We start from the raw sequence: 16,365 nt of genomic DNA on the forward strand, positions 1-16,365 counted from the left end.
AAAAACATATTAAAAAGCAATCCCAGTACAGACTCAGACTCAAGACTCAGGTTCCCCTCCTCCTAGAACAAACATACACACAGATGTCTCACTTCTTGTGCATGTTCTGGCTGTCCCCCTCCAACCAGGTGCCCTCCCGATGTTTTGAATGACAACACCCATCAGCCCCAGCTAGGTGTGCTAAGGTTGGCCTCCTTTTGTGAATATATGTCACACTTCCCCCCCCCCCACTGGTTTTAGGGCGCTACAGGTTTGACTCATCCTTCATTCTCACAGGGCAACTCTGGGAGCTGCAGTCAGCAGATGAGGTGACTAGGAACTTCTAAGGACACACCCACTCCAAATACAGTTCCTGGGATTCTGGGGTGGAAGCCATGACAGTGAACGTCATATAGAAGCGACAGAAGTTTATAGCATAGAATACTGTTTTGTGCCTGGGGAGAACGTGGCATTTACCTCCCACCAGTCATTGCGAATGTGAATGCGTTGTCGAGTGGGGGAATGTGGTTTTGCAGAAACCCACTGCTTATTCTTTGCAATGTGGCTAATGCGTGACAACTTCTAAAAAGATTTGTGGTGCCAACAACATTAAAAATGGCGAATATAGGGGGAGACTACTTTTTCTCTCTTCTTCCCCTGCTTCTAATAAAGATTTGTGGTGCTAGAGTCAACAACGATGAGCTGCTGCTGCTGCTTGTGAATGACCCATTGTATTGGTCAGTTTGCTTGTAGTTGCATTCCAAAGGGCTGCTAATGCACAGGCAGAGTCTGCCCGAGTGTCTTGCCTTACCTCTTCCAATCATCCTCCGTCTCCCAGAACTCGTAGACAATGAAAGTGACTCCATCAGGGAGCCTCACTGCAGTCACACTGTAATGGAGAAGAGAAATGGAGGCAGCAATCAAAAGTAAGAACTTTGAGACTAAGGGGAGGGAGTGTGAAGATCAGCGAAACCTTCTGAGGTGGTGTGTAAGCAGAAATAACTTTTGGCGTGGTGTTGATGGTGCCTGATAGATGATGGGGCAGTCAATATTAAGTGAACCATTAGCCAGTGTTGGCTCAGGTTTTGGAGGGCCCTGGTCAACACATCTTGCACACGCCTCACATTGTCATTGAGTCTATCTCCTCCATGCAGCAAGCCTTGTCAGTGGGCCCCCTGCTGGATGTTGGACCTTGGCAGATGCCCGGCCATGCTGATCCTTGACAGCAGCCCTCTTAGTACCTACACTAAGAGCTATCGCAACCAGTGCTGATCGCCCATCTGCAATGTAGCTGGCATCCATATATCACGATGTCTCAGTTTGCTTTGTATGCCTCAGTTAAATAAGAGTTCCAGTAAACTTGAATGCTTACATTTCCTGACTATTTGGGCAGTGCTTGATCAATATAAATTTTATTTATTAAATTTATATCCTGCCCCTCCTCCCAGAAGGAGCCCAGGGCAGCAATGAAAAGCACTAAAAGCACTCTAAAACATCTTAAAAACATCTTAATTTTAAAAAAGAAAGCTTTAAAAACATCTTAAAAAGCAATTCCAGCACAGATGCAGACTGGTCTCTACTTAAAAGGCTTGTTGAAAGAGGAAGGTCTTCAGTAGGCGCCCAAAAGATAACAGAGATGGTCCCTTAAATATTAAAGGGGAGAGAATTCCAAAATGTCAGTGATATAACTGTACTTTAATGGGCAGTGTATTTCGTACCCAAAAAGTCATGAGAGGTGGGGTGCGTGCAACCCTTTTGATAACACCCACTGGCTGCAACAGTGTCCCTAAGTATCTTTTTGTTGTTTCCTATAGAATGGCATCTACTCTGTTTGTATGAAAGAAAGTAAGTAGCGAGGCTAGGGATGGAAAGATATGTCAATTTCAGTTCTCTAAGTTTCTCAATATTCCAATTCAGTTTCCACATTTCTGTAGCAAGTTGTGATTAAAAAAAAAATCATGAAAATTCTTTAGCATTCTAGTGCAAATTTCTCCTAATACACACATTTTTGCATGCAGTTTGGACTAATGTTCACATTTTTGCAATGATTTCCCCATATATAATGCATTCCTGTATATTATTTCCACTAATGTATGCATTTTTATGCATGCTACCTCTCCAGTATATGCACTTTTGTACACACTGGTTGGAGAACTACATCACAACATTTAGAGATGGGCAAATTTTGAAAGATAGATGTGTTTCAATGTGAGTATTGGTTTGAGAAATAGGAATTAGGTAGTTTCTCATTAAAATGCAAACAAAATTGAAATTTTCTTTAATTTCTTAGCCATTTTTCTACACAAACATACTCAAAGTGGCTTATATTTTTTTTTTAAAAAAACCTATAATGTTTAATTACAGTATATGAGGTGGTGGAGCAACCCTTCTTGGAAGGCTAAACAACAGAAGCCCTCCAAAAGCCTTCCAAAGTTAAGAAGCAAATGCCTGGGAAAGAGAAAGAAATGTTTCTGCCTGGCGTCTAAAGATGGATAATGATGGTGCCAGGTGTACCTTCCTGGGGAGAGGCAGGGGGCCACCACTGGGAAGGCCCATTCTCTTGTTGCCACTCTCCGCATCTCCTTCAGAGAGGGCACATGAAGAAAGGCCTCCGATGCTGAGCACAGGGTCTGGGTTGGAGGAAGGGCAGGATATAAATTATTATTAATTATTATTATTATTATTATATAGGGAGAGGTGGTCCTTGAGGTATTGGGGTCCTGAGCCATGAGCACCTTTTGAATTCTGAAGAACTTGTGAGACTTTGGTGGGTCCTCATAAAGGTATCTCCTGACACTGGATGTTGGAATTAATTTCACAAGCATTTCCCTTAGTGGGCCCACTTGTCATGGAAGCAGAACCTTAAATGATCTGTTCAGCAATTATCTCAGTGGATGATGAACCACAGCAATTCTCTTGAACTGCCTGTCTGAGAAAAGGTTGCAAAATTAAGAAAAGATACTATAATATTCACTGTTTAATTGGATCTATTTATAAAATGATACAGGAGTGCATTGATCCACAATCACAACTAGCCTTGAGCTCTGCTCACAATCCACTCTGAGCTGGATAACCGCAAGGAATGATGTGAACAAGTGGTTGTGGGAACCAATGCCAATTGCCCCTCCTTCCCCTATTGCACTCATCATTCCTGCAGGTACAAAGAAGTACTTACTGAAAACAGTCCCTTTCTCCTGCCACATTCTTCAAGTACTGCTTAAGGGAGCCACAGAACTCCCCCAGGTGCTTCTGGGAAACAGTCATCTCATTTCGTACCAAAAGAAGATACTAGAGTGGGAAAAGATCAAGGAAACCAAACAGAAGAGAATCTTAATGGCACCAGACCCTGAATTTGGTAGAATTTAGTGCACTAGCGAGTAAGAGACTGGAACAACAATCCTAACTGTTCACTCAGAAGTAAGTCCTACTGAATTCAATGGAGCAGTGAGCACCTTCGACAGCTCCTTGAAAGTTTGGACTAAAACCCAGAGTGGATTCCACTGTCCTACTGACACGGACCCACCAGCCACCACTGCAATGGGACTTACTTCCAGGCAAGGGGGGTTAGGACTGCAGCCTCAGCTATAAATCAAGAAGTCCCTGGTTCAAATCTGCCCTCTCCCATGAGCTCACTAGAAGTCTTTGAGCAAGCACTGTCTTCTGGCCTCCCTCCATTTGCAACATGACTGATAATAGTACTGACTTACCTTACAGGGCTGAGATAAGGCTTACAACTAAATTATGCAAGTGAAGTGCTTTTTGACTGTTTGAAAGTACTATATGAGTGTTACAAGTATTTTTTTCCACAGGAACCCAGCAGAAATGTTTCTGCTGCTAGCCCAAGCTCACCCAGCGAGCTTCAGCCATAAGTGGGGAATTTGAACCCTGGTCTCTCAGGTAATAGTGTAACCACTGCACCATACTGGCTCTGTCACTCCAAATGCTTAAAAACTGTGCTGTATGGGAAAGAAACGGGATCCGTCCCTCACACCTTGACAGCATCTACCTTTAAACATCAAGCAGCAATGAAATGGAAAGAATGAGAAGCCGTTCTTCAAATGCCAACATTTTGTTCTAGAAAGCTACTCTCCCCCCTGCCCCCTGCATATTCACAAGATTGCAGATGGATTTTGAGCATTCCCTTATGAAATTCAAATGCCTCCCCACCACCTCCCGAGATGAGATACCACATGAAGGAAATGAAAACACTTTTGTTAAGTGAAGGCAGGTTATTTTAAGGCCCCGCTTTCATACTCCACTTGCTTTTTAATCACAAGTGCCTGGATTTGATTAGAAAAGCCATTGCCCCGGTTAACCTTGCTCACGTCTGGAACCAAACAGCAAAGCTGATGAAAAATGCCACTTGAAACCACATCCATTCTGTGCGATAAACTTATTAACAGGTAAGAAACACTGGGGCCTTGAAGGGACTTGCAAGCTGAGGGAGAGGCTGGAGTGACCCAAGACGTTTTGCTGCCTGAGGCAAAGGACAAGATGGTACCCCCACTCTCGATTCCATGTACCGAAGCCAATCAGATTGGCAGCTGAATCTGACCTTGATGCTGGAACGAGAATGGTGTCCTCCACTGCACCTGACAGTAGCTTAGGGGCACATACAAATCTGGTCATGCGGCGCACATAGCTCTGTCCACTTTTGACAACTGAGGTGGCTGCCTCACTCTGCCTCATGGTAGGGCCGTTCCTCAGAAGAGGTAAGGCAGTTAAACAGGTGTGGGGAACCTTTGGCCCTTCAGATGTAGCTGAACTACAACTCCCATCTGTGCCAGTGAACATGGCAATGGCCAGGTTTGATGCGAGTTTTAGTTCAACAACATCAAAAGATTCCCCACACATGCAGTTAAAGGAGGCCTGTTTCTTTTTGTTCCTCCTCCCCCTCCCACCCCTATGAGTCCCTTGTCAAGGGGAGACTTAAAACGGAGCAGCTCAGGTTTAGAAAAGTTAAGAAATCCCATCATTCACTTATTGGCCAGCAGACAAAACCAGAGGTGTATCTATGGTCAAATTTACAGGGTAGAACAATAGTTAAATCTCCTGCTCGATGAGCAGTAACGCATAGAGCATCATTATAAATCTGCTCATAACATACATACATGCAATGTGTGTGTGTTATGTGCCTTCAAGTTGATTACGACTTATGGCGATCCTATGAATCGGCGACCTCCAATAGCATCTGTTATAAACCACCCTGATTAGATATTGTAAATTCAGATCTGTGGCTTTCTTTATGGAATCAACCCATCTCTTCTTTGGTCTTTCTCTTTTTCTATTCTCTTCTGTTTTTCCCAGCATTATAGTCCTAGCGAATCATGTCTTCTCATTAGGTGTCCAAAGTATGATAACCTCAGTTTCATCATTTTAGCTTCTAATGATTCTCTCCTCCAACACTATATTTCAAATGAGTTGATTTTTCTCTTATCCGCTTTTTTCACTGTCCAACTTTCACATCCACACATAGAGATCAGGAATACCATGGTCTGAATGATCCTGACTTTGATGTTCAGTGATACATCTTTGCATTTCAGGATCTTTTCTAGTTCTCTCATAGCTGCCCTCCCCAGTCCTAGCCTCCTTCTGATTTCTTGACTATTGTCTCCATTTTGGTTAATGACTGTGCTAAGATATTGATAATCCTTGACAAGTTCAATGTCCTCATTGTCAACTGTAAAATTACATAAATCTTCTGTTGTCATTACTTTAGTCTTTTTGACGTTCAGCTGTAGTCCTGCTTTTGTGCTTTCCTCTTTAACTTTCAACAGCATTCGTTTCAGATCATTACTGGTTTCTGCTAGTAGTATAGTATCGTCTGCATATCTTAAATTATTGATGTTTCTCCCTCCAATTTTCACACCTCCATGTTGGTCCAATCCCGCTTTCCGTATGTTATGTTATACATATAGATTAAACAAATAGGGTGATAAAACACATCCCTGTCTCACACCCTTTCAGATGGGGAACCAGTTGGTGTCTCTATATTCTGCTCTTACAGTAGCCTCTTGTCCAGAGTATAAGTGGCACATCAGAACAATCAGATGCTGTGGCACTCCTATTTCTTTTAAAGCATTCCATAGTTTTTGTGATCTACATAAAGGCTTTGGTGTAATCTATAAAACATGGGGTGATTTTCTTCTCAAATTCCTTGGTCCGTTCCATTATCCAATGTATGTTTGCGATATGATCTCTGCTGCCTCTTCCTTTTCTAAATCCAGCTTGGCTATCTGGCATTTCTCGCTCCATATATGGTAAGAGCCTTTGTTGTAGAATCTTGAGAGCATTACTTTACTTACATTCCTTTTTTTTTTCAATAATTTTTATTCAGATTTTCATAAAACATACAAGACAAAATCATAAAACATTCAAAGACAAAAAACAAAATCAAAAATAGTTAAACAAAAAGAAAAAAAGAAAAAAAAAACAAAAATAAAAAATAAAGAGTAAAATATTGACTTCCCATTTGTCAAAGATCAAATCAGTTATAAGTCTATAATATATAACAATCCTGTCTCTTAAGTCATATTATAAAATCACTTTCCTCCAGTAGTTATCTTACTTAATCATCAAATCTCATAAACATTACTTTATTCTTTCCACAAAAAGTCAAAGAGAGGTTTCAATTCTTTAAGAAATATATCTATCAATTTTTTTTTCCAGATAAGCATATCGATTAATCCATCTCATTACTAATTATGATAATCTTATTGTCATAACCATAGTCAAAATAAACATTTCAATTAATCCATCACATCAGAATCTGTTAGGTTCAATAATTTCAGTAGCCATTGTTCTATTATCTCTATTAGTTCCATTTTCCATCTTCCATCTTCAGTAGTCTTGTTAAGTCCAGTAATTTCAATATCCAATCTTCCATTATCAGTATTCCATAATAATCTTGCTGTCAAAGCCATAGTCATATAGTAAGAGTCTGATGGGAATTACCTCTATCCCAAATATTTTCTTGCCATCCATTCTGAATAGGTTGCTGAAATACTGCTGTAAAATCATATCTCTGTTCTTTTTTTCAAAATACACTGGGTCATCTCTTAAAAGTTTTTCCATTGTCACATGGCTGCAGTTAATTCCATAGATTTTCTCTATATTGGGCTCCATCACATCATTCCAGTCCAGAAGATTATCCATGCCATTGATAACTTTATCTCTAGAATCTTCATTCATTTCTTCAGAGATAACATTGAGTTCCAAACAATAGATTTTATTTCTAAAGTCCATAAACTCCAAATCTTGTTCCTGTTCCACGTTGGTTCCAATCTCCGGGATCTCCTCTCTCACAGGGACCCCTATTCCAGTCTCCAGGGTCTCCTCTCTCACAGGGACCCCTGTTCCAATCTCCGGGGTCTCCTCTCTCACAGGGACCCCTTCCAGGGTCACCTCTCTCACAGGGACCCTTATATCTTTAATCTCCTGCTTCATTTTACTCAATTCAATTTTCATTATCTCAATCTCATCCATTATTTTATGAAACATAGTTATTTCCAGATTTTCAGCCACTTTCTTAATTGCCATTTTAAAAGAAAAATATAGGAAAACCACTTCTTATTTCAGCAACAATTGGGTTAATTCTCCAAACTTGGTGACATCACAGTATAAACAGAGCAGACAGCCTTATCTCTCCAATAGTTAAGTAAACAAAATGCAGTTCCCAGGATCGAAACAATTAATGGCAATCGTCAAGAAACAGATTCGTCAAAATAAAATAGACCAAAAAGAGAGTAGTCTCAAAACAGTATAATATTTTTCAAAATAAAAATCTGGAATAGAAATCCCTCTTCTGTGTATATCTTTAGAATGCAAATCCAGGACAGCTTTTTGCAACAAAAACAGAGATAAGCTATTAATTAGTGCGTAGCAGAGAGAAGTTACGGCTCCCCAGTGAGATGTCAAAAACCGATCAATCTGGCAAATCTCTTTTAGACAGCAACAATTTAAGTCAAGTAAAAGAAAAATATAGAAAGAAGGGTGCTTGCCTGTTAGTGCGTTCTCTCTTAGAAGATAAGATGAACGTTCGCTTTAACAGATAGAGCTTGCTGTTGAAAATCCGTCCCATAAATCGTCGGCTGGACCTCGTCCCATAAATTAATGAGATCTGGTCGTCCCAACAAAAATAGGCTTTGAGGTTAATCTCTTCGTTTCTCCCTACCCGGGAGAAGTTTAATCAGTCAAAAAAAAAAGAAAAAACTGACTGATATATCTGAATAAGCTTCTTTTGAGGCAGGAGCCCGTCTCAAAAGCAGGCACAGGCTAAGTCACCCTTCCCGGAAGTCTACTTACATTCCCTAGGATCCCCTTTCTTTAGAATTGGGATTGTATAGTGAAAGCTTCCAGTCTGTGGACCATTGTTTTGTTTTCCATTTTTGTTGACAAATGTTTGTCAAAATTTGGGCAGATTCCGTAGTTTGATTCAGTAGTTTGTAGCAGATTCAGTAGTTTGTAGCAATTCAGTTGGTATGCCATCTGTTCCTGGTGATTTGTTTCTTCAAAGTATTTTAACAGCAGCTTTCACCTCACATTCTAAAATTTCTGGTTCTTCATCATACGGTTCCTCCGTGAATGAATCTGTCATCCTTGCATCTCTTTTATAGAGTTCTTCAGTGTATTGCTTCCATCTTCCTTTTATTTCATCTCGGTCAGTCAGTGTGTTCCTGTTGATTATTCAGCATCCCTACTCTTGGTTTGAATTTCTCTTTGATTTCTATAATCTTTTGGAAAAGGGCTCTTATTCTATCTTTTTATTATCCTCTTCTATTTTGGTACAATAATTATTGTAATAGTTCTCTTTGTCCCTATGTACTAGTCGCTGTATTATTGCATTTAGGTTCTAACCGTGTTTCTCTTTTTGCTTTTGCTTCCCTTCTCTCTTAAACCATTTTAAGAGTTTTGTCAGTCATCCATTGACAATACATTATACATCCAGACTGTGTTCTAAATGAGAATATTTCTCCTGACTTTATTTTTGTCATAATTTGACATGCAGGGGGAGGTTCCAGACGGTCAGTAGTTGTGGGAGGGATTCAAGTGTATACCAGAACTTCAGGTATGTGCAGTTAAAGCAACAAACCCACTTTTAAAAAGAACTGGACAGTTTTCGGCTTGGAAAGGCATTGAAAAATGTGGGATGAGCAAATGACTAATGGGAAAATGTGTAAACAACCCCTCCCCCAGCAAATCAGGATGAAAGTAGGACAAATGCTTATTGTCATAAAACATCCCTGCAAGCTAATCAGAAAGAATGCCCAATGAAGATGGGGACTGTATATGATACACCATACATTTACAGTGCACCCCCCAAAAAATATTCCTAGAAATCGTAGCTCTGTGAGGAGGAAACTACATTTTTTCAGGATTTCTTTTGGGAAATAATGTGCTGTCAATGCGTTTTAAATGTGGGCAGCCTGGATATAAGCTAGTCTCCGTGTAAGCTTTGTGGTAGCAAATCAGGATGAATGCTCAATAAACAGGTTGTCCAGAGGTTAGCAAAGCCATGGGTTTGCTTAAATCTTTGTCTTTACATTTTTAAAGCACAACAGGCACATGTTTCTTTGTCAACAAGTCTGGGGTCAACTCTAGGCTCTGGCCTTTTCTGGCTTTGTTGGGACATCCACCAGCCAACAGCTCAGCAATGACAACAAAACTAGGATCTCAGGGCTAATATTTTCAAATGAACCTGGGATCAGTCTCAAGGAATCTGTTGGGGGGTGAATGGCCTGTAGCAGCTACATTTCTGGGCCACAAGTGTGACAAACATATCTCATATTTGTATTGGTTTGTTCTGTAGAGTCATCCAGTGCTGGGCTACTAAGCATTCCTCTTCAGCAGCTTGGAGGAGGTGATTCAACAAAAAAGATGAACGCATCTTGTGTGCATTATGCAAATGAAGCAAATGTGCATATTTGTTCTTGTTTTGAAAAACAAATGATATCACAATAAATAATTCACCTGGGCTTTGCTTTGTAAGGGAGATGAACTACCAATGCCCTAGCTTCAGCCATTGGAGATCTGATCCAACCATTTCTCTCTTGCTTGTGAGGTTTCAATAGGCATTTCCTGCATACTTCTAGATGGATATTTGCCATAGCACTTCAATATTTAGCTGTTGCACAAGAGCCCTGTTTCCAGGCATCCCATTAGGGCACCTGAGTGGTCACTATCAGAACAGGATGCTGGAATAGATAGGTTTTTGGCCTGGGCCAGTCAGGCTTATGTTCTTATGATTAAAATTTTTTTTGATAACTAAAATGGTGTTCACAATTAAAATAATGGAATCACATAGGGTCAGCATCTGTGGAGTCAGACCTATTCCAAACACAGAATGTGGCATTAGAAACTGCCCCCAATGTTACTTATTTACCATGCCACTGCTACGGATGGGGTAGACAATGACATTCAGTTTGCATTTAAAAGTAAATCTACCTAATTTGGACTTCCAAACCACATTGTGTTGGAACGTGCAAATTATGTAGGTTTGTGTTTAAATGTGAACTGAATCAAATTTCTCCCCAATCCATTGGGACATGCAATCCAGGCCAGAATGTGGTGGGGGTATGTCACCTTTTTCAACCTCCAATGGCTTTTCTCTCTAGACATCTCTCCGAACCACTGGCTTTCATTAAGAATCTCACGTACCATCCTGAGTCATTAACAAAACAAGCCTGGCCAATAGCCAAAACATTAGATACAGCCAGATTTATCATGAGATTCAACTCGCTATTAAACATTCCTGAGCTTACAAACAATCATGTTAGTGGCAAATTCAGAAGTGTGGGGTCCCTTCAAGACAATCACGCCACCCCTTCACAGCTACACCCTCAAGATTCACAGTCTCTTCTGCAATTACAGAATTATAAACCAGAACAGAAGTGTTGTGTGCAGAGGCTCCCCATCCAACCCCCAATTATTTCTCTCTGGGGGCTAAATATTGCCAGAAACCTGTTGATGTTAAGAATTCTGAAATGAAGCCAAGTGTGGGACCAGGATTTAGGAGACCAAGGTACTCTGCCATGAAGCTCACTTCTCATTTACCCTAGAATGAAAGGGGGGGCTGTGAGCTACTGAGAAGAATTTTCTCAACAACTGACTAACTTCCATTCACTCTGATTGGCTCCAATCAGCATGAATGGACATGGAAGCATGCTGTTAGCCAAATGAGAAGACTCTTCTCAGTGGCTAATACACTTCCTGGCCCTTTCATGCTGATTGGTTTGTACAAAGGAATACTGCTGGGACCCTGCCCCCAAAGAAGTAAGGTGTCTACATCCCCCTGTAACCCTGGATGACTATACCGCTGCTTACAAACAAAGGAAATGGTTATGGTCAGTTTTGCTAACATGCCCTCCTTCAAAACCCGGGGTTATATCCAATGTAGTGCTAAATTTAAAGTCAATCAGCTGAATACTTGTTCCACTGGTGAAATGTTTTGTGCTAGCAGAAGATTGTTGTGCAAGAGAATGCCTGAGCACTGGTAACTTTGTTGGGCAATAGATTGTACAATCTGTTGTGCAACACGTTTCCACTACTAGCTCAGCTGTTGCATTGGAGTCCTCTGTTGTGCAATACTAAAAAGCCTGTTGCGCTAGCAGACAGAGAATGATGAATGCAGCCCATGGTTTCTTTTCAATAGACCTGCAAATGGATGTGTGTGTCTATTTTGTCCAGGGGAAATGAGTGAGACTCAGCCTTGAAAATAAAGATGATTGAGAAATCAATGGTGGCTTCAAGATTGGATTACTGCAATGACCCTTATGTGGGGCTTCCTTCATGCTTCGGCCAGAAACTGCAGTTAGTGCAGAATGCTGCATCACAGTTGCTGAGAGGAGTGAGACCCTGTCAGCATATTACACACCTGCTCAGAAATCTGTACTGGCTGCCAATTTGGTAACGGCAAATTCATGGTGCCCTTAACAGCTTGGGAACAGTTTACTTGAAGAATCACCTTACCCCTTATATGCCCACCAGACTACTTGAATCCGCAGAACTAGCATTTTTATAAGTGCCACATAATGTTCTGCACTTGCAAGGAATCAGTCTTTCAGCATGGCCACACCTACTGTCTGGAACTCTCTGCACATGGACATTAGGCACCTTCATTGTACTTTTTTCAGCACTAGCTAAAAACTTTTTTGTTCAGGCAACCCTACCCAGGTGAGTAAAGCTGACATGCATTTTAATATTTAACTTTATTTTATAATGTATATTTTTAACAGCTCATTTTATTTATATTTGGAATTGTTTATAGCCAACTTGTTTTAACTACTGGCTTTTATAGATAATTTTAATGTATATTTTATATAAACCGCTTAAGAGGTTTTTTGACAATGAAGCGGTATACAAATTCTGTTAAATAAAATAAGTCTCACTCCCCCCCAAGAAAGTTTGGATCTGCTTTCTTTCTCAGGGGCTTGAGGAAACAGCGAGTTGACCATATGGCTGAGATGGTGTTTCATGTTGGGAGGAGAGGACGCCATGCGTCGAAGAACGTCAGATTCCACTGGAGGGGAACGCTCATTAAACTTTTCTTCCTGGCTTGCACAAAGCAGGGATGACCTTTAGAGCCACATTTGCAGCAGATGGAGGGCTGAGATGAAGGGGTGGAGGAAAATGCCCTTCCCTGTTCTGGCAATTTGCATATGCAAATGTATTCTATTTGCAAAAGACAGACAGGAACTTTTTGAGTACTCACTGCACAGGCTGTATTTTCACTGTCTGACAGTCGCTGGTGCAGATCAAACCAAAGAGTCTGTAGTGAAGGAAACAGATTGTTTTAAAATTAGCAGCAGCGACAACAAAATCTCCCATCAGAAGCAACAATAAGCAGTGAAGTCTCCAGCAGCAGCTGTGTGGTAGAGGAGTTGACCAAGAACAGAGCATGTTTCATTCATACACATTATCTCAATGGGATTCACTAAGACGATGCAGCTCAGGTTTGTATGATACCCAGTGCTAGATCCATTGCCGTAGGAAGAGATGCGTAAATCTTATCAGTTTCGGTTTCTCTCAGTTCCTCATTTTCCCGATATTAAATTCAATTCTCCATATTTCCACAGCACTATGTGATTTTTTTTTTAAAAAAATGAAAATTTGTCAGCATTTGTGATTGTTTTTTAAAAAAATGAAAATTTGTCAGCATGTTAAAGCAGATTTCTCCTACTATACACATTTTTGTATGCAGTTTTGACTAAAATACACATTTATGTAAGCAATGTTCCCTACTGTCATACATTTTTGTATGTTCTTTTCACTAATATATGCGTTATTCATTTATTCATTTCTCCTATTTTTCATATACTTATATACTGCTTAATATGAAAACAGTCTCCAAGCAGTTTACAAAACAAGTACTATCTGTGTAATATATCTAGACAGAGAAAAACAAACCTGAAAAACTATAACACAATATAAAAATAACCCCACCTTTTAGTTTTTAATGCATACTTTCCCCTAATATATACATTTTTATGCATACTTCCCTGATATGCATTTTAATACGTAAGATATGCATACTTTCCCCTAAGATACGCACTTAAATGCATGCTTTCCCCTAAGATACACATTTTTGTACACATTATTTGCTTGAAGAACTGCATCTCAAAATTCAGAGAACTATGAATTTTGAAGGATAATTGTGTTTCATTTCACACATTGATTTGAGAAGTGCAAATTAGGCAGTTTCTCATTAAAAGGCAAAGGCAAACTTCTCCCCCAACCACTAGGAAGAACATATTACATTTAATACACACATAATCGAATCAGGATTCACTAAGATGTTGGCTAAGGCTAAGGATTATTTTGTCTGATGCCCGTTGCAGGATCCAGTGCAGGACCAAAGCCAACATGCTTTTTCTCCATTCCCCAGCTACAGTCTGAAATGGTGCAGACTCCTCTACTATTTCAGGACTTTACTGCCTCATTCTGCTGTATTTCTAGACCAGGCCTCAGGAGACACTGAACGACTCAAAGTTCTGTCTCTTGTTTAATCTGCGATGTGGCATTCATGCATGCAAATCTCACCACTTGCTACAACCAACGAGCAATTGACATTTGACTTTGATTTGGTTTAATGTTTGCATGCTGCTTTTGCCCACAATGTTTTTATAGAAGAAGACAACACTGAAAAAAACCAAACCACAAAGGTGCTCAAAGCAAGAACAAAACATCAAAAAAAAAAACATTTCCAAATACACAGTAACATATCAGAAAAGCAAACAAGCAAACAAACCATGCAATGAACCAGAGCTGGGGATCCTGTGGCCCTCCAGATGTTGCTGGACTTCAACCTCAGTGGGCAGGGATGATGGGAGTTGTAGTCCAACAACAACGGGAGGGCCACAGGTTCTCCAGCCCTGCAATAAACAATTGCAAAAGTGAAAGAGCCTTAGGGTACATTAACACTGACTGGGCCAGAACACCACAAGTTCTATCCAATCTATTGCTGGTTATAAGACCAGGGACACATTCACTCCATGCATTTACTCCACTATTATTCCACTTTACATAATCATGGCTTCCCGCAAAGAATTCTGGGAAGGGTAGTTTATGAAGTGAGCTGAGAGTTGTTAGGAAACCCATTCTTACAGAGCTACAATTGCCAGGGTATTTAATAATCAGTCCTTCTTCCCAGAGAACTCTGGGAACTGCAGCTCTGTGAAGGAAATAGGGGTCTCCTAATAACTCTCAGCACTCTTAACAAGCTACAGTTCCCAGAATTGCTTTGGGGAAGCCAAATGGCATGACAGTGGAATAAATGTATGGTGCGAATGTGGGCCAGCTCATTTACCTGAGATACTTTCCCCCTTTTAGGAAATTCAAAACATGGTTAGTCACACAGCAAGAACAAACGAACCATGTTTCTGTGAGAGCATCTGTCTGTCTGTCTATCTACTTGTTGCTATACAGGCATACCCCGCTTAATGTCGCTTCACTTAACGTCGCCTCGCTATAACGTACATGTTCCATACGGCACCATACCCCGCTTAACGTATGCGTGCTTCACAATTACGGACACTTAATGGCATGATGCCGCTGCCATCTAGTGGCGATTGCAGTGCAGTACATGCATAGATAATTGCTTCACTTTAAGTACATTTTTACTTTACATACACGCTCTGGTCCTATTGCGTATGTTAAAGCAGGGTATGCCTGTATAGATCCAGTGTAATATTTGTTGCTGGGATTTTTGCATGGACGGGGCTGCACTGTGGCCATATCCTGTTGTTTTTAAAACACACACATGGACCCCAAATGTGTCATGGTACTGCATCTTGAATTAATGACTTAACTAGTGGCTCCTATAAAGTCTGTTATTTCTCCTGGGGCTTTGAGACAGATAAACACCTCTGTTTACTGTGTGGTGTGTGTCAGAAGAGGGGAAATTATGATCCTCTACGGAGAACTCCTTCCTCCTCACGAATTGCTTGGGCTGAAGTTAATGTGAGAAAGAAGGAGGCTGGCACACTTTTCAATCCAATCCAAATCTTTGCAACAAATTCCCCTAAACTATAGGAAGTGCTACAGGAAGTGACAGCCTTTTATAAGTCCAGTCTCCTTGTGACGAGTGAGTGCAGCAGATGAGTGGCTAGGGATGGGGGGGAATCAGTTCAGTTCAGATTTTAATGTGAACCTAATGAATTCGTACTTTCTGATACAATTATGAAAACTAAACACAGCTATCCTTCAAATTTTGCACTTCTCCAAATTTTGTGGTGCAGTGCCCCAACCAAATAACATGAAAAAAAAGGCAGTGGTGGCTGATGGTTCCATGTCAATGGGGCAGTGGAATCCGCTCTGGGTTTTAGTCCAAACTTTCAAGGAACTGTTCGGATTAAAACCTGGGGCAGATTTACTGCTCCACTGACATTGGAGCCACCAGTCTCCATTGCAAAAATGTGTATATTAGGGGGAAGTGTGCATAAAATGCACATATTCATAAAATTAATATATACAATGCTTGTTATATCTGTGGATATTGGTTTTATATAGGGGAAATTACATATATATCAGGTGAAATTGCATATAAAGATATGTATATTAGAAGAAATTCAGACTAAAGTGCTGACGAATTTTCATGAGACTTCAAAAAACAACAGCCACAAAACAAAATTGCAAACTGATGTGTAAAGACGCGGAACTGAACCTAAAACTGGAAAAAATTAGAAGAGAGAAACCAAAACTGAGAGGCTTGCCCATCCCTAATAGCAAGTGCCAACCTTTTACAGGGTCAATCTCCTTGTGAGGAGTGAGTGCTGTAGACAAAGTGGCACTGGTTAATAACAAATATACAAGTCCATGAAGTGGGAAGAAACAAGCAATACAAGCAGGCATCAAACACAATACAGGTAGGGCACCTGCGTCATGTCAATA

The 16,365-nt window shown here is 40.5% G+C and overlaps 1 protein-coding gene across 9 annotated transcripts in view; it reads right to left on the minus strand.

The window, feature by feature from the left end:
• Nucleotides 1-16,365, minus strand: part of NECAB2 (N-terminal EF-hand calcium binding protein 2) — a 381,306-nt gene that overhangs the window by 8,100 nt on the left and 356,841 nt on the right. For 8 of the 9 annotated variants that reach the window (XM_061594438.1, XM_061594443.1, XM_061594442.1 and 5 more), the window contains 3 exons: nucleotides 12,689-12,745; nucleotides 3,155-3,267; nucleotides 791-868 (listed from right to left, as the gene is read on the minus strand). In XM_061594438.1, the coding sequence (XP_061450422.1) occupies nucleotides 791-868; nucleotides 3,155-3,267; nucleotides 12,689-12,745 (248 nt within the window). The remainder of the gene's footprint in view (nucleotides 1-790; nucleotides 869-3,154; nucleotides 3,268-12,688; nucleotides 12,746-16,365) is intronic. The other variant, XM_061594446.1, reaches the window with a different exon arrangement.

The sequence above is a fragment of the Rhineura floridana genome, chromosome 13 (assembly GCF_030035675.1).
Source record: "Rhineura floridana isolate rRhiFlo1 chromosome 13, rRhiFlo1.hap2, whole genome shotgun sequence".
In the NCBI taxonomy this organism is placed as follows: Eukaryota; Metazoa; Chordata; class Lepidosauria; order Squamata; family Rhineuridae; genus Rhineura; species Rhineura floridana.